The 19,477-nt window shown below is 39.1% G+C and overlaps 1 protein-coding gene and 1 pseudogene across 1 annotated transcript in view; one reads left to right on the top strand and one right to left on the bottom strand.

The window, feature by feature from the left end:
- LOC109055553 (NADPH--cytochrome P450 reductase-like) overlaps positions 1–7,798 on the bottom strand; it is a 76,329-nt gene extending 68,531 nt beyond the window's left edge. The window contains 2 exon segments of the mRNA XM_042770756.1: positions 4,217–4,394; positions 7,650–7,798. Coding sequence (XP_042626690.1) covers positions 4,217–4,377 — 161 coding nt within the window. The 5' untranslated portion in view covers positions 4,378–4,394; positions 7,650–7,798.
- LOC109076000 lies at positions 7,651–17,794 on the top strand (annotated as a pseudogene).
- Positions 17,795–19,477: the final 1,683 nt, after the last annotated feature.

The following is a 19,477-nucleotide window of genomic DNA, read 5'->3' as shown; positions in this document are numbered from 1 at the left end:
GTATATGTGGTGAGCTAGGCACAAAAGCACACTCATTTAAATTAAAAAAGATTAATTATGTCAGTAAAAGTCATAAGAAATGATTCAACAGATGTGTGTGTGTTTTTTTTTCATTCATATTTAAGCCATTTAAGACTGGAATCAATTCAGATTTTCAATTCTTAAACAATTTTTTTTCAAAAAAACTATGCATCTTACACCAACACTGAATCAGACAAACAGGTGAAAATTAATGGACAAACAAATAAACAGTTTGTGGTAACAAATGCAAATGCAGTTTACTTTATTATTACAGATATAACTGAAAGCAATACAAAAATAATAATAAAACTGATCTTTTATGGAAGCTTGTGTCCACCACAGAATAAAAAATATCAAAGGTACATTGCAATTCAAAGTTTAGATCTTAAAATTTTTAAATAATACAAAATAAATTTTCTATCTAAATATTTTCTCTCTACAGAATACAAAATAAATTGGTGATTGCAATTTTGTCTCACAATTCTGACTTTTTTCTGAGAATTGCAAGTTTATATCTCCCAATTATGAGTTTATATCTAGCAATGTGTCTCAAAATTGCAAGAAAAAAAGTCAGCATTGTGAGATAAAAAGTCGTGATTATCTTTTTTATATTTTTATCCTGTGGTGGAATAGCGATATGACTAGATTAAAATTACAGCCAAGAGGGGTGGGCGGTCTGGCCAAAATCTTATTTCATTGTATGAGAACTTTTATATCTAGATATAGCTATTTTTACTTTTTTTGTTATTAAAAATAAGAACAAAGAAGCAAATTACAAACACAATAGAAAAAAAAATACGTTTTTCAGCTACAGTAGGCTTATTTAACCTGTAGTAAGAAATACTACAGAAATTCAATAACCAATTGTATAACTAAAACATTGCAAAGTCTTCTCTCTTTATGAATCACATATGAACTGATACTTATTAAAGATCCAAAAGTGATTCAGTCAAGATCAGTGAGTGATTTTCTCTTTGTCTTGTGTTGTTTGATTAATATTAATGACACAGACAGCAGCAGGTAAATCAGGCTGCTGTCCCTTTAAGACCAAAAGCACCAAATGCATGTTTCTTTATCACTCTTAGGTCTTAGGTGTATATAACTTAGTAGTAGTACTGTGCTATGCGGATATATTTGCATAGCGTGAAATAAACGACATAGTAAAATTTTAAATGATAGAGACTTTATACCATAGTAACATTATTTCACAGTACTAGAAAAAAAAGTGCATAGTTTAGATTCAAACACTGCTGTCTGTGTATTTGTGCTGCTTTCACTTTGACACATCTAATATAGAAAACAACGGTTTGTTTCTGGTGGAAACAGTGTTAATCTGACAGTGAAAATGTGTCGGGAAAAAAACGAGTGTGAAAAGAAAAGTAGACACTGAAAAAAGTCCACAAATAAAGTCAAGTGTTCCTTATGCACGTCGACTGTGATGGCCAGTAAAACTGATAACATCAAAAACCATTTCAGTGCATCCAATCCCTGTTGAAGCATGGCTGCTGGTTTGAGCTGGTTTAAGCAACTAGCTCCAGCTCAAGACCAGCTCAAACCAGCAGCCATGTTTCTATTGCAGTTAGGGAAAGTGAAGGGAGGAGATCCAGTGTGGACAACATGAGTAGGAACTAGAGCTGTGCAATAACTGTTGCTTTAACGATGTGTGATATGCAAAAAACCAACATAAACACATCTTGAAAGTCCAAAAGCATTCACTGTGTGATGACATGAAAACATACAGAAGCCATGAAAAAAAACAGAAGCCATTGATATAATACTGTCATGAAAACATACAGAAGCCATGGATGACAGCAGAGGTTCGTGGACTGCTAAAGACCAGAGATGATGCATTCAGATCAGGAGATAAAGCAGCCCTCAAAACAGCAACCAAAACGGTTGTATGCAAAAAAAAAACAAAAAAAAAATCAATAATCCACAAAAAAATCAATAATCACTTTACTGACAGCAAGGACACACGGAGTCTGTGGAAAGCTATTCAGACCATCACAGACTGTAAGCCCCTGCCACAGGCCTGTGATAATGACACATCCCTCACAGATACACTCAATGAGTTTTATGCACGGTTTGAAATGCAGAATGACAAACCTGCACAAAAACTGCCCACACCTCCCAACGACCAGGCACTCTGTCTGTCTCCAGTCGATGTAAGGAAGACCCTATCTAGGGTTAACCCACACAAAGCTGCAAGTCCTGACAACATACCAGCCTGGGTACTGAGAGACTGTGCTGAACAGCTGACAGATGTTTTAACAGACATCTTTAACATCACACTAAACCAAGCAGATGTCCCCACATGTCTCAAGTCCACCACCATCATACTAGTACCAAAGAAGTCACCCTGTGTCCTGCCTGAATGACTTTCATCCAATAGCACTGACCCCAATCATGATGAAGTGCTTTGAGAGGTTACTCATGCACCATATCAAATCTACCCCCCCCCCCCAAATCCTGTGTAAACCTGTAACATTTTACATAACATTTACCTATTTTATCTCACAATTCTGACTTTTTTTCTCGCAAATGCAAGTTTATATCTCCTAGTTCCGACTTTATAACTCGAGTTAACTCAACAACTGCAAGTCTGTCAATACTGAGGGGGAAAAAAAGCCAGAAGTGTGGGATTATAAACTCATGATTCTGAGCCCAAGGGAAAAGAGAGAGAATGACGAGTTGATTTTTATAATTTTATAATTATGATATAATCTCGGAATTGCAATAAAAAAGTCAGAATTTTGAATTATAAACTCAGATGACCTTTTTTTATTCATTTATTCCATGGCTTCTTACTTTAAAACTGTCATTTTCTACCACCAGATAGGCTCCGCCCACAAAATACGTGATCGCTAATTGCGTAAGTCTATAATTCAAGTTATGAAAGCAAATATACCCCTGTATGGGATTTTGTTTTGATTTTTTTTAATATGATACAGTTAAGCAATATCACACATGCAAGAGTATTGGTGCGTGAGCGCAATCACAAATGTTGTACTGATTTTATACAACAGCTCAACAAACAAAGTTAATATTGAGTGAGTCACATTTAGTCTGTATTTTCAGTTTCGTCAATGAAAAGAGCTCCAAACGAAGCCGGAGCAGAACATTTATGCGTCTCAGTCATAAGGACAATTGCTTGCTTCATTTCTGAATGAACCAGCCATTTTGAACAAATCATTTGAATAAATGATTCGACAAATTTTCATTCTCAACTCTATTGCTGTGTGTCTCTGAAGCCAGGTGATGTATGTGAGAGAAATAAATGAAACACAAACCTTATCCTTCAACCGTGATGACGCTCTATAGTTTATCATCCCACTAACAGCTCTGTCTGGCATTGAGTCAGACCTTTGCCAATGACACTATTCAAGGCCAAGCAAGCAATAAACATACTCTGCAACTCCAGCGTCAGCAGCACGAACGACAGCCTGAGAAAACAATAACTGTTTCCAGAAGCACTGAAGCATTTATGATGCTGATACTGACCTCGCAGCTGTCAATTTAATTTATTCTCAGCTGAGAAACACTTCTATAGCTCAGGTTATATTCTTAATTATACTTTTATTTCTCAAGAAACTATATTTTGAGTCAAGAAAATTAAGCCTATTTAAAGCCTTTTTCCCAAAGAAATTAAACACATTTCTCCTAAACTGTAAAACCGAGTTTCCAAGTGACAATTTACCAAAAACTGTGAAACTACTGAGAGACATGACACAAAAACAGACGATATCTGTTTTTCATTTCCTGTTATATGAAGCAGGACTTTAGATAAATCACATTTATTTTAATGACGGGCAACCAACTTTTATTATTATTATTGTAAGAGTGACAGCAATTAAAAATTATAATAAAAAGTATACTGTCTGAACACATTAATTTTTAACATAAATTATGGTGCAACAATGCATACTATCATGGTGTATGCTTTAGAATTTAAATTAAAATTCTTATTACAGTCGAAAAAAAAATCCTAAAAAAAAAAAAAAGCTTTATTACCTTTATAAAAACTTTATAAAAACAAAAAAGTCTTGTAATTTTGGGGTGAAATATGACCCAGCAATTTATATACAGTTTGATTCACACATGACACAATGAAAAAAAGCTAAAAAGTGAATTCTTTTCCAATTTGACATTGTAATGTTCTCTCAAACGAGACAGGACCGGTTTTTGAGGGACTTACACAGACTCTAGTTTTTTAAACTCCGGGATGGGCTCGACTTTTTTGCGGAATATGAGCCAGTAGACGATCAGGCCAGCGATGAGAGAGAAGAGGAGGATGTCCAGGTTACTGAGGAAGGGCTCGTCCTCGTCCATCAGCTCCGGCTGAGCGCTGTCTGCCATCGTTACGAGGAGCGCCGCTGCGAGAGAGGACACAGCTCACAGAGTTAGCAGCTGACATCTAAAAAAGGACATTTTCGCAAACATCACATGTCTGATCCATGTGAGGTGTAATGCACATGGTGTCATTTAGTACGGGGGATTTTATCTAAAGGAAAGATAAACTAATAAATAAACACCCAAGTATGGGTACTTTTCATTCAGGAACTGTTGTTGTCAAGTAAGTTTCATTTGTAATGACCCTCTTTTTAACCCTTGTGCCGTACTGAAAATCAGTGTTCCTGGTAAAAAATGAAAAACTGCTTATAAATCTCTCATTATGCTACATTAATCACCTGGTATATGAATCAACTTGCTTTCTTTTAATTAGAGCACATCTTTTTGCAAAAGACTGATTGCAGGCCTCATTAATCTGACAATATGAGTCAAACACAGGTTTTGTATTTCTTTTTGCAAAAGACTGATTGCAGGCCTCATTAATCTGAGTTTTTGAGTGCAAGATGCATTATTTGTGGATAATTTGGGCAATATTCACCCAAAAACTGAGGTGCATGAGCTCAGATCAATGAGAACTAGTCAGCTTCAAAACTGCGAAAAGAAACAAGTCCATAAAAAATACTGAATCCAATAGCTGGAAATAATATGAGTAATAACAAGATATTTATAAGCAGTTTTTGTAGGCCAAATATTCTTGGGGGGGAGGGGGGGATATATATGTAAGTTATTATGCCCTGCATTTGTTGTTATTATGCATATTAATAATTAAACCCTGTGTGAGTAAAGTCTTAGTTTTAGTCCAATGCAATAACATTAGCCAGCATTTTTGGGAAAAGGTCAAAATGACCAGTCTAATGTCATACTGGGATTGTCCCTCATAATCAGTATAACCGATATTACCTTATGCACAAACATATCCTCTCTGGTTTCAAACATTACACTCTAATCACTGGATCACGGTTCATCCAAAGAGAAACTCTTTAACAAAAGCTTCTAGTGAACATTCTATTAAATGTCATTTAAAGAGACAGTTCACCCAAAAATGAATATTCTGTCATCAAGTCATTCCAAAGTCTTCTGTTGAACACAAAAGAAGATATTTTGAAGAATGTTGGTAATCAAACAGCTGCTGGTAGCCATTGATTTCCACTGTAGGGAAAATAATACTATGGAAGTCAATGGCTACCAGCAAATGTTCAAAATATCTTCTTTTGTGTTCAACAGAAGAAAGAAACTGGTGCAGAATATTCATTTTTGACTGAACTAGGCCTTTCAATGTCAAAACAAACTCACCTAAATAAGCCAGCCCAGCTATGAAATTAACACACAACCTTTTTTATCTCCTAATGGCAAACAGCACTATTATCTCACAGCTTTGCTTACAAGCAATGCCATGTTCAGCCTCCAAAGTCCAGGGCACCACCATAGCAACCATCAGTGCAGTAATATGTGCCCCTGAGACACAGTAACACTAGTGTGAACTCAGTTAAAGGAGTGTCTAATACAGGAACATAGAAACACACCAATATACTGTTGTGAAATAAAGCTGCTCAGTCATGATATATTTCATGATATATGATAATTTGCCATGGTTACCGCAGGGATTCCCTATGACCTTTTAAAAAAACAGCTTTCGTTTTATGAGTAAAATATGTCTGTGCTAACATGCTTTGTTCTACGACAGAAGTTACATTATTTTAAAAAACGCAAGTTGCTGAAGGACTGCAATGATTGTCAGTCTCATCAGGCACATAAATGCTAAATGTGGTAGTTGTTTGTTTCATCATGGGAACAGATTTGGAGAAATGTAGCATTTCATCAGTGGCTCAGTAATGGATGTAATGATATAAATAGTTCAAACAACAAATAAAAACAAAAAAATATTCCAAAAGTAATCCACATCAAAAAATAAAAAAAAACACTCCAGTCCATCAGTTAATGACTTGAGAAGACAACAGCTGAAACAAATCCAGCATTAAGACGTTTTTAACTTCAAACCATTGCACAACTTTTTTCACTCTAGGAAGCGTTATTATGGATTCATATTTTACTTAGAAGTTAAAAACTGATGGATTTGTTTCTTATAAACATGCAGTTTTTTGCTTCTCAAGTCATTAAACGATGGACTGGAGTGCTGTGGATTACTTGTGGATTATTGTTGTGATGTTTTTATCAGCTGTTTGGACTCTCATTCTGACGGCACCCATTCACTGCAGAGCATCTGTTGCTGAGACACTGATGCAATGCTGCATTTCTACAAATCTGATGAAGAAACAAACTCATCCTGATCTTCGATGGCCTGAGGGTGAGGAAATTTTCAATTAAATTAAATCTTTTTCTTTCATTCTGAGCATCTTAAAGAAATACCGTTGCTCAAAAAAGCTCACTCTCCTCCAGATGTCAGGATTACAAACTGAGGAGCTCCTCTGAGGAAAAACGAATACAGCGTAATTAATATGAGACTGCTAGCTATATATAACGCTTCCATTGTAAAAATGAAAAATCGAGAACCATGCATTTGACAAAAACTTCGAAGCACGTGTTTGAGAGATCTGCGTGCTCAGCATCTGACAGAGACCATGACACAGCTCCAAACTACAATACCACAGTTTAAAACTGACCAAGCCACTGATTGTGATAGAAATGGAATTAACTAATGATCTCTAGAAGAAAAAAAGTGCAGTACGCAGACCATCTCTTTGCAAGCTACTGTTGTACAAAACTGAAATGCAACTCAGTTTAAGGTTTTCAATGCAGACTGTACACCTGAGTATTTTAGTAATTAAGAGTATTTTAAGTAAAATAGCAAGTGTATTAATGAACTATGTGAAACAGTAAAGGGCCACAGAAAATCAACACATACATTCAAACATTAAAAACAACAAAAAAACAAGAAATTCAACAGTGAACATTATGTAAATCCATAAAGCCAAATTATTAACACTCAATCCGTTAATAGCTACTTTCTACAAACTCAAAAATACAGAAAACACCACAATTATATTAATTCATTTAATTTGTGAGCGTAAAAAAAGTGAATTATAATTAGGAAATCAGTATGCATATTCTAAACTGTTGAGCAAACTCTAAACTATAGAGTAAACTCTCAAAAGAAACTATATGAGAGGTGCGAGGTCTTTACAGGTTTCTATAAAACCGAGAACTAACTCATCCCCCGCAAATCATGGCAAAATATCTAATCAACTTCAGCTGATTGTTAGGCTGGTGCCAACTCTAGAAGATAGTTTTAAAGCACGCGAGTTTGAGAGAGCTCTTACCTGTTCACTGTGAGCGCTGAAAGCGTCTTCTGAGACGCGGAACTCTCCTGCTTCACGCGCGACCCGTCCATCCCGCCGAGGAGGGGGAGGCGACCAGTGTTTGAGAATCTGTGCCTATTTACGTGAGTAAACACTGTCACATGTGTCTGTAGTGATTGTTATTCACTGTTTCATATATGTAGTAGTGTGTCTTTATTTCGCTGTGTTGTAGAATAATGTCGAGTAAGGTTTGCATCACCCTGAACCCCCCTGTGCTGCAGTAGACGCTTCGAAAGGAAAGCTGTGTAATGCAGAATATGCGACATGAACTCATCGATTTCAAAGTGCAGCGGGTTAAGGGTGAGGGTTATGCAATCATCTGCATGACACAATGAATCCGCAGCAGTCTTTCCTCGCTCGTTAGGGTGCAAAAATATAACAAGGTGAAACCAAATGTTTTCTTATAAATTCTCAACAAGGCTCTCTCACTGTATTATATATTGTCGCAAAATTAGAAAATTATTATAGTTGTTTTTGTTTGTTTAATTGCATGTGTGAAGTCTGATATGTACACGTCCACTTGTTTCCAAAACTATTTGCTTGAACACTTTGTTTATTTTTTTATTTATTATTATTAGTCAACCTAATTAATTAAAGAACTGCTGATCAAACTGAACAAATATAGGTTAATGTTTTAATGTACTTTATATATACACACACTACCGTTCAAAAGTTTGGGATCAGTAAGACTTGTAATGTGTTTTAAAGAAGTCTCTTCTGCGCATCAAGGCTGCATTTATTTGATCCAAAATGCAAAAAAAAATAAATAAATAATAAAAAAATAAACTGAAATCTTGCAAAATGTTATTAGAATATAAAATAATGGTTTCTATTTAAATATCCTTTAAAATATAATTTATTTCTGTGATGCAAAGCTGAATTTCCATCATCATTACTTCAGTATAAAGTGGCACATGATCCTTCAGAAATCATTCTAATATGCTGATTTATTATTAGAATTATCTGAGAAAAAAGGCAGCATTGTGAGATAAAAAGTCACAATTACTTTTGAAGCGCAAAATGACGACTTCCGTGTTGTAGTGTTTCTTCTGTTGCAGTGTATCCAACAGACTTTGTACACGGAGAGTTATAACTCAGAACCACATATTTATTACAGAACACAAGCAGCTCCTGCTGCTAACCCGCTCATGCAAGCCACAGTCCAACTCGTCAGCCACCAGTCCAACTCGTCTATCAAACCCGGTAACCTTCTGCAGTCAACCCCAAGGTGGCCCTCTAGTGGAGTCATATGCAAAGCGCAATTACATCATAAATGGATAATAACACTACACCACCATAACTCCTCCTTTTTTTTAGTTACACACAAAGAACAAAATACAAGCAATAAACCGCATATGAACCCTGGATATAGATCTTAAAGTCCTCGTAACTGGGAAAATAAAATGAACTAGAAACAATTTTTTTTAAAAATTTTATTTTGAAATTATAGCAAACCATCTTGTCCAATAAGCAGTTTCAGAGCTTAAACATGCTTAACCTTAATTACTAGGCAAATATCGTACAGTCATACTTTCATACAGTAGTCCATAAGCAGTGAAAACCTCACAGGAACTTTCACAACCCGACCTCACGGACCACAACCTGGTGGTTGTGGTGCTGCTGTTATGTACAGATTGCTCTGGCACACACTGTACAGGCTGATCTGTCACTTCATGTGCCTGTGGGATGTGAGAGTGTGTATCGTCATGGGTCTCACCCGCTGGATCAAATGTTTCTGTAGGCTTGTGAATTGTTTTCCTCAGGTGGCGCCTGTTGCGGCGGAACTGTCGTCCTGCTTTATTGACGACATTATTTGATCTTGGCTCATTTCGTTTTGAAACAATAAGACCTGGTTGCCACCCCCCTGTCTGTTTCAATGTGCACAGTATTTCCTGCATGCAGTTCTGGAAGGCCTTTTGCTCCCACATTGTAGTGACACGCTTGCTTCTTTTGCAGGGTTTGGAGTGCCTGATGAATACCCTTGGGAGTAGTTGGTCGCAGGACTTCACTGGACACTGGTAAGGTGCCCCTCAGAACTCTTCCCATCAGAACCTGAGCTGGTGAGTAGGACATACCAGTGATCGGAGTATTTCTCAGTGAAAGGAGAGCAAGGTGATGATCCACCCCTGATTGTTCCGCTTTCTTTAGGACTTGTTTGACCGTTTTGGATTGTTCTTTCCGCCAGCCCGTTTGACTGAGGATAGGAGGGACTTGAGTGTGTCAGCTTAATCCCCCACTCTGCAGCAAACGTCTTCATTTCATAGCTAGCAAAGGGTACGTGATCGCACACCAGCTCTTTTGGAATGCCATGCCTAGCATACACTGCTTTCATCTTTTCAATTACTGTGTGCGCTGTCTTGTCTCTGATATTCATCACCTCAGGAAACTTTGACATATAATCAACAATCAGTAGAAATGACTGACCTCTGATTTCAAAGATGTCGGCAGCTACTTTTAACCAGGGGAGCTCTGGGATTTCATGAGAGATGAGTGGCTCTTTCTGGTTCCTGGGCTGGAACTGTTGGCATGTTGGACACATCTCAACCATCTGTTCTATGTGTTTGGTCATCCCAGGCCAATACAGAAATTTTCTGGCATGTGCTTTTGTGCGCTACATTCCTTGGTGTGAGATATGTAGTTTCTGCAACATCTCTGTTCTCATTGACTGATACCAGCAATATGCCATCTTGCACAGCCACAGTGTGTCTGACAGGCCAGAACTGATGAATTGAGGGACTGAGTTTCTTTCTATGTGTCGGCCATCCTGTCTTTTGTGTTTTCACAAGCAACTGTAGTGTACTGTCTCTTGCAGTAGCCTCTGTAAGCTGCTTCAGCATTTCTTCACTGAGAGCCTCTCTTGCTTCAAGTGAATATATGACCCTTAAATCACTGAGATCATCTGTATCTGTGTGTTGGCCGTGAGCGACAGCACGTGACAGTGTATCAGCGATTAACATGTCCTTACCAGGCGTGTACTGGACAATGAGGTCATATTTCTGTAGCTGTAAGAGCATACGTTGGAGTCTCGCTGGTGCTTTGCTCAGTGGCTTCTTGAAGATAGCCTCCAATGGTTTATGGTCCGATTGGACATTCACACTGCGTCCGTACACATACTGATGGAACTTTTTGGTCGAAAAGACAATCGCCATTAGCTCCTTTTCAATCTGGGCGTAGTTCTTTTCTGTATCCGTTAAAGATCTGGACGCATATGCTATTGGTTGCCCCTCCTGCAGCAGACATGATCCTAAGCCATCTTTGGATGCGTCTGTTTGTATGGTGAGTGCTGTGTTGGGGTCGTAGTACCTGAGAACTGGTGTGTTGGTCAGTGCTGTTTTGACTGCAGACAGTGCCTCGTCGTGTTCTGGTTGCCACTGGAATGCAATGTCCTTTCTCAACAGCTGTCTGAGAGGAGCCGTGAGAGATGCCTCACCTGGAATAAATGGTGCAAGATATCTTATCATGCCCAAAAGACGCTGCAGTGCTTGTCTGTCCATGGGTGCTGGCATGCTTACTACTGCCTGTATCTTGCCGTCATCTGCTTTCACACCCTGTGGAGTTATCACATGGCCCATGAAATGTACATTGTTCACCTTGAACTGGATCTTGTCGGGGTTGAATTTCACATTGTGTTTTTTTGCTCTCTCCATAATTTTAGCAACAATGACATCATGTTCTTGTTCTGTGGCAGCTGCAACAATCATATCATCAGCTACAATGTGTACACCGCCTATGTCTCCGAACACTTCATTATTGTACTGCTGGAAAACTTCACTAGCAGACTTGATACCAAATGGTAGACGTTTGAATCTGTATCTACCCCATGGTGTGTTGAACGTGCATAGTAGGGAGGATTCAGTGTCAAGTTTGACTTGCCAGTAGCCGTCCTTTTCATCAAAGATGGAGAAAATTTTCTTTCCAGCAAGCTTGCACAGGACATCTTCAGTTGTCGGAATAGAGAAGTGTTGACGAAGAACAGCTTTATTTAGGTCACGAGGATCCAAGCATACTCATAATGACCCATTCTTTTTTTCAGGGACAACAAGGCTGTTGACCCAAGGAGTGGGCTTGGTGACTGGCGCTATAACATCTGCTTGCAACAGCTGATCCAGTGTGTCCTTCAGTTTGCCCAGCACTGCTAAGGGAATTTTTCTGCAGCCATGTATGACTGGGATTGCTTTCGGATCGACATGAATATGATGTTCACCCGGAAACTGACCGAGCCCTTCAAAAACTGTCGGATGTTGTGCTATCAGCTCCTCTTTGGAGGTAGAATGCAGTTGTTGATTACAACAGTCTCAACTCTTTTTAGCAGTTGCATCCGTTCACATGCTTCCTTACCAAGTATTGGAATGGACGAGTGTCTGGTGATGTAAAAGGGTAAGCAAACTTGCACTTTGGGTGTGACACACTGAAGGTTGGCCACACCTTCTGGCTTTAATTTAGTTCCACCATACGCCACCAGCATAGTCGAAGTCGGTTGCAACAATGCTGTTTTGTGCAGAGATTGATAAATGTCGAGAGGTATAATATTGGCTTCAGCTCCAGAGTCCAATTTGAACTTCACTGTCACATTTCCAATGTCTACATCCATGTACCATGCTTTCTGTACAGAGCCGCGGGTCTCTTTTAGTTCAACTGACCCGATGAATAATGAATCAACAGTGACATTTCTATTGTGTTTAGGCTTTGTGTCTTTTTGTTCAGACATGCACACTGAGGCAAAGTGATTACGTTTTCCACAGGCATGACATGTTGCGCCACAGGCTGGACACTGTCGTGGAAGGTGAGATTTTCCGCACTTTTTGCAGATAAACAAATCTGCTTTGTGCTGTTGAGATGATGTTCTTTCATATCTCTTGTTCTGTTTTGCATCTTTTGTCTTCTTTTTAATGGCACGAACAGTTTAACTCTGCTCTCCCATTGCTTGAATCTGTGTTTTAGCTGCCTCTGCTGCTCTACAAATGTCCACTGTTTTTTCCAAAAGTCAGGTTTGTTTCTCTTAAGAGCCTCTCCTTTAAACGCTGATCACTGATACTGAACACAATCTTGTCTCTTATCATGTCAGATTCCGTTGAGCCAAATTCACAGTCCTTACTCTTTTGTTTTAGTTCTGTGACATACTTATCGATGATAATCGAATCAGGCATGGGGTAGGCCCAGAACTGGAGCCTTTCGAAAACAACATTTTTTCTCGGTAAGCAATACTTCTCCAGTGCAGTTACTATATCTTGTATTGTTTCATTCTCCCCATGTGGCTCAATAGACAGTGAGTTGTATACTTCTAAGGCCTCCTCTCCTAAAGCATGAAGGAGAATGGCAATTTTTTACCTTTTTTTCACTTTTTGAATCTGAACCTGTAGCAGTCATGTAAATGTTGAAAGACCGCTGTATCCATCTTCTCCAGTTTTCACCTGTATTCCACGACAGGATTAATGGAGGTGGTAATCTAAACAGATCCATGGAATATTTTTTTTTTTTTTGTTTTTTATACTATGGCAGACTCACTTAAGTCAGGATGAGCTTACTATTTACGTCAAGTCTCAGTGCTGTAAAACGCAGGCTCGAGTTCGTGAAACGACTCTTCTGACACCATGTAGTGTTTCTTCTGTTGCAGTGTATCCAACAGACTTTGTACACGGAGAGTTATAACTCAGAACCACATATTTATTACAGAACACAAGCAGCTCCTGCTGCTAACCCGCTCATGCAAGCCACAGTCCAACTCGTCTAACCCGGTAACCTTCTGCAGTCAACCCCAAGGTGGCCCTCTAGTGGAGTCAATATGCAATTACATCATAAATGGATATAACACTACACCACACGTGTGAATGGACCCACGGTGTATGTAGATGGAAACGGTTCATTCTAAGGTAATACATACATAAGGTCTTCTTCATACACCTCTGAAAACATAGTTATGTATATTATATTGCATTTCTGTCAGTAGGTCCTCCTAAATATGACACACTGCACCTTTAAGATGTTTATGATTTGGAATGCATGACGTCTCTCAGATGTTTGTATGCAGCAGATGCGTTCCGTGTATGTCTGATGCATATGGCACACAACAGTGGAAACACTTCAGGAGTGTCGAAGTCGTCACCGGATTGGTTGAATTCTACAGGATTTCCGGGAGACGTGTGTCTCGTTCTTTAACGTTCTGTCCAGAAACGAAGATGCAGTGATGCCAAACCCCCTCATGAAAGAGGGACATTTCAATGTTTACAACAGTGACGACAAGCGCTTATCAGGATCAACTAAACTCTGGAGTTTCAAAAGGGTGTGAAATATTTAAAGTATTTAAAATATGCCTGAGAGTTTTACACACCGGCGACATTTCCACGCTCCGAAACATGACGCTGAACGAAACGAACTGTGATTGGTTGTTTGACATGTCAATCAAACGGCCTCATGGGCGGGGCTTGGCCAGTGAAAGCTGCCATATAAATTCAGTGTTTTTTTTTATTGACAAAAAGTAAAATAAAACAACAACAACATACAAAAACTCTCGTAGGGGAAAGAGAATACACATACGTATATACAAATGTTGTCAATATACACAATGTACTAACCAAACAGAAAAAAAAGCAAAACTAAAAAAAAACAAAAAAAACAAAGAGGGGGGAGCTACTTCGAAATACGTAAATCAAAGGCAAAAAGGCTAAAGAAAGAAAATGACCATTTGGATCTGCACACACATACAAGGGGAGATTGATCAAAACTAGATCAAAACTAGTTTCCTAGATATGTCACTACACATTTTCCTTGCGATTTTAGTACATTTTATCTTTTTCAGTGAAGTAAAAACAATTTAAAATAATTTATAAACCCAACAAAGGAAATCCTATAACAAAATAAACAAATTAAGTATGATGCTCTGGCTACGCGAGACTGTGTTGTGTGTCTCCAGTCCTCCAGGCGGCGCTGCGGTTAAAGAGAGACGCGAAGAACCTGCCGAACCTGCGGACTGTCAAACATGTCGATCTTCACTCCTACTAACCAGATCAGACTAACTAATGTTGCCGTGGTGAGGATGAAGAAAGCCGGGAAGCGGTTTGAAATAGCCTGCTACAAGAACAAAAGTGATGAGCTGGAGATCTGGCGCGTGAGGATGTTATCATCTCGTGCTCGTGCTGTGTTGAGTCTGTTATCACAGCTGCACTAACACAGACTTAAAAGTGTTGAAATAGCGCTAGAACACTCTCTGAGGATTTTTTTTATTGCATGTCTTTGCTGGTGTATGCTAATACAGTGTCAAGTTCAATGTAAACTGAAGAGCTTTATTTTAGAGATTATTATAATAGTGATGTTTTTACAGTACTTTACAGTATTTGTAATGTCATATAATGGGAATTTCACACAAGCACTTTGTCACACAGTGTGTCGTTTTCTGTGACTGTGCTGTTGTTGTTTTAGGGAGAAGGATCTGGATGAAGTCCTGCAGACACACACGGTGTTTGTGAATGTGTCTAAGGGTCAGGTGGCGAAGAGAGAGACGACCTGTCGAGCGCTTTCGGCACAGAGGACCTGACAGAAGCGTGCACACAGGTCAGTTCTGTGATCTGTGATCTGATCTGACGAACACAGGTTTCTACATGATTGAGTGGTTTTGATTCGTGTGCAGATCTTAGCTAAAGGAGAGCTGCAGGTGTCAGACAGAGAGCGGCAGAGTCAGCTGGAGCACATGTTTCGTGACATCGCAACTATTGTGGCGGAGAAATGTGTGAACCCCGAGACCAAGCGGCCCTATACAGTGATCCTGATCGAGAGAGCCATGAAGGACATTCACTTCTCCGTGAAGGCCAACAAAAGCACTAAGCAGCAGGCTCTGGAGGTCATCAAGCAGCTGCAGCAGTCCATTCAGATTCAGAGAGCTCACATGCGGCTGCGCTTCGTGCTGCCGGCCAGAGACGGGAAGAGACTGAAGGAGAAGCTCAGACCGCTGATAAAGACGGTGGAGAACGAGGACTTCACCGAGCAGCTGGAGATGGTGAGAGCCTTCAGAGACAGTTTATTCATCAGATCATTCATTCACATATTACTGAGACACACACACACACACTCTCACACACACACACACACACACACACACTCAAGCACACTCAAACACACATTCAAACACTCACTCACACACACAGACACACACACACACACACACACTCAAACACTCACACACACACAGACACACACACACACACACACACACACACTCAAACACTCACACACACACACACACACACACACACACACACACTCAAACACTCACACACACACACAGACACACACACACACACACACACACTCAAACACTCACACACACACAGACACACACACACACACTCAAACACTCACACACACTCACACACACAGACACACACACACACACACACACTCAGACACACACACACACACACACACACTCACACACACAGACACACACACGCACACACACACACACACTCAAACACTCACACACACACACACACACAGACACACACACACACACACTCAAACACTCACACTCAAGCACACTCAAACACTCACACACACACACACACACACACACACTCAAACACACACACACACACACACACTCAAATACACACACACCAGGTTTATTATACACACAAACACTCAAACACACACACACACACACACACACACACACACACACACACCACACACACACACACATCAAACTCACACACACTCAACTCACACACAAACACACCACACACACACACACACACACACACACACACTCAAACTCACACACACTCAAACTCACACACACACACACACACACACACACACACACACTCAAACACTCACACACAGACACACACACCCACACACACACACACACTCATTTCCACTGCTCAGTAAAAAAGGCAAATTATGACTTTTATCTCACAAGTCTGACTTTTTCAAGATATAAATTTAAAATTCTGAGAAAAAAACAGCAACTCTTTTGCAAGATAAGTTGCAATTCTATGTTTTTCTGTGGCAGAAAACAACAAAAAACTGAATTGTTTCCAGAGAAAAATAGTCAGAATTGCGAGGAAAAAAAAATCAATTACAGTTGTTGTTGTTTTTTAATTTGTGGTGGAAATGTAGCACAAGCATGACGTTTGTTAGGTTTCTAAACATGAAGCAATAACTCTATTTTCCAAAATAAGTACAACAACTTTCTGAGACTCTCTGCTCATCACACTCTGTGAAACATGGTGTTTATACTGCGAGCACACCTGTCTGGACTTCAAATAAAAACTAACAGAACGTCTAAGTCTGGAGAAAAGCTCTAGCAGCATTTGTTTGCAGATGACTCTTGATATTTCGTATGTAATGTGATGAAAATCAGAAATCAGAATTACCTGCCAGTGTATTTGTTATTAGATTTTTATTCAGTCACTTTATGTATATGTATTCTCAGTGTTTGAGTTGAGGTAATGGTGTTTCCTGTTCTCCAGGTGTGTCTGATAGATCCGGGCTGTTTCCGGGACATCGATGAGCTGATCCGCTGTGAGACGAAAGGGAAGGGGACGCTGGAGGTGCTCAGTCTCAAAGACGTGGAGGAGGGAGACGAGAAACTAGAATGAGCTGCTCATCTGACCAACACATCAAACTACTGCTGGACGGTTTTATATGGAGGTGTAGCGTCTGTTAGCTGCATATTCACCTCTCTACACTGTCTAGCCTGTGTGCACTGACAAAACCGTAACGCCTCATTCAGGCCAGAAACGATAACGATACAAGGCATGCATGGTTATTATTCATCAGCACTGTAAAGTGATTCCTGTGATATTGTTCATTAACGCTACAGTTGTGGTCTGGATTCTGTGGAAGCTTGTTTCCGCCACTGAATAAAAAATTAAAAAGGTAACCGCAACTTTTTAAGTGAGATAAAAAGTCACAATTACTTTTTTACTTTTATTCAGTGGTAGAACTGAGCTTGTATAGGATTCTGATGTTCTTTAAAATTATAATTATATTTATATATATATATACATATATATTTAATATTGTTATCATTATAGATATTGTCATTGGTGTGAATGGATCTGAAAAAATTAAACACAGCTATAAGCCAAGTGTACTTGTAATACTTGAACAAATACTGTACTTATAAATAAGTATAATTTTTTTTATGATTAAGCACATAAAATGTAGATTAAAAAGTATACTCTTATTTTTAATTAAAAAGAAGTACTGTATACTAATAGCACACTGAATAAACATTTGCACAGAGAGGTTAGTCTCAATTTGCAATCTTTTTTTTTTTTTTTTTTTTTTACATTAAAAATAGCTTTAATTTCAAACACATTATGTTTGATTGCATAAAAACATATAGTAAATTTACTCCATAATTATCTATCAACAAGGAATAATAGTGCTAAACTGTTTTCAGTAGTTTGGCTGTTTTTACAATAATGCATCTTTTGTAGAAAAACAAAAACCTAAAACGTAAAGAACTAAACACTGCATCAGTGTCAGATTGTATACTGATAATTCAGTGCACATTTTCAGGCATGAAGTTTTATTTTTGTGTTTGTATTTCATCTCGTTAGTTTTGTGTCTTTTCGGTTTTGGACGTTAACGGTTTTATTCAATCAATGTTCTGCATTAATAACCGACACAAACAATTCATATATCATCTTTTAATATATAAAAAGAAACATTTGAAATTTTAATTATTCTTATTTACAATTTACAACAGTACAGTAAAACACTGTCAATCTTAGAAAATGTATAAAATAGCACATCTGCGTTTGTAAAATGAAGATGCGCTGAGACTGTTAGGAGCTTTACATTCACTCGGGGACTAGAGATGTGTTCAACACTGTTATGACACGATCACATGAGCATACGCCTGGCAGCATTCAGACATCAGTGAAACAGCAGAAAGCAAGGAACGCTTGGCTTAGTCGAGTTACTTAAGGTCACTGCTTCCTGAAAAGAACAGGCTCTAGAGAAAAGGCATCTTTGATGTGATGATGTACCTCAGCTCTTCAGAAGATATTGGAGTGTGTGTGTGTGTGTTTGAGTGATTGTGTGTGTGTGTGTGTGTGTGTGTGTGTTTGAGTGTGTGTGTGAGTGTGAGTGAGTGATTGTGTGTGTGTGAGTGAGTGTGTGTGTGTGTGTGTGTGTGTGTGTGTGTGTGTGAGAGTGATTGTGTGTGTGTGTGAAGAGATTGTGTGTGTGTGTGTGTGTGTGTGTGTGTGTGTGTGTGTGTGTGTGAGAGAGAGTGATTGTGTGTGTGAGTGATTGTGTGTGTGAGTGAGTGTGTGTGTGAGTGAGTGATTGTGTGTGTGTGTGTTTGTGTGTGTGTGTGTGTGTGAGTGATTGTGTGTGTGTGAGTGATTGTGTGTGTGTGTGTGTGTGTGTGTGTGTGTGAGTGTGTGTGTGTGTGTGTGAGTGAGTGATTGTGTGTGTGTGTGTGTGTGTGTGACTGATTGTGTGTGTGTGTGAGTGATTGTGTGTGTGTGTGTGTGTGTGAGTGATTGTGTGTGTGTGTGAGTGAGTGAGTGTGTGTGTGTGTGCATGCGTGTGTGTGTGTGCGCATGCGTGTGTGTGTGTGTGTGTGTGTGTGTGTGTTTGAGTGTGTGTGTGTAAGTTTGCCTGTGTAGCACACACTCAGACACGGCATTCTGCTTTGTCCACAAAACTGCAAATCCTTTCCTTTTTGTCTATGTTACAGGATTAAAATCAACAGTTTTTGCACTCCCTCTAGTCAGAAAATGTTGGATGAAAATGTCTGAGCAGTTTCCCAAACTCACTGGCAGCTCAGA

This window comes from Cyprinus carpio, chromosome A15 (genome assembly GCF_018340385.1).
Source record: "Cyprinus carpio isolate SPL01 chromosome A15, ASM1834038v1, whole genome shotgun sequence".
NCBI lineage: Eukaryota > Metazoa > Chordata > Actinopteri > Cypriniformes > Cyprinidae > Cyprinus > Cyprinus carpio.
The sequence above is the reverse complement of the archived record's forward strand: the minus strand, read 5'-3'. Positions and strand labels throughout refer to the sequence as shown.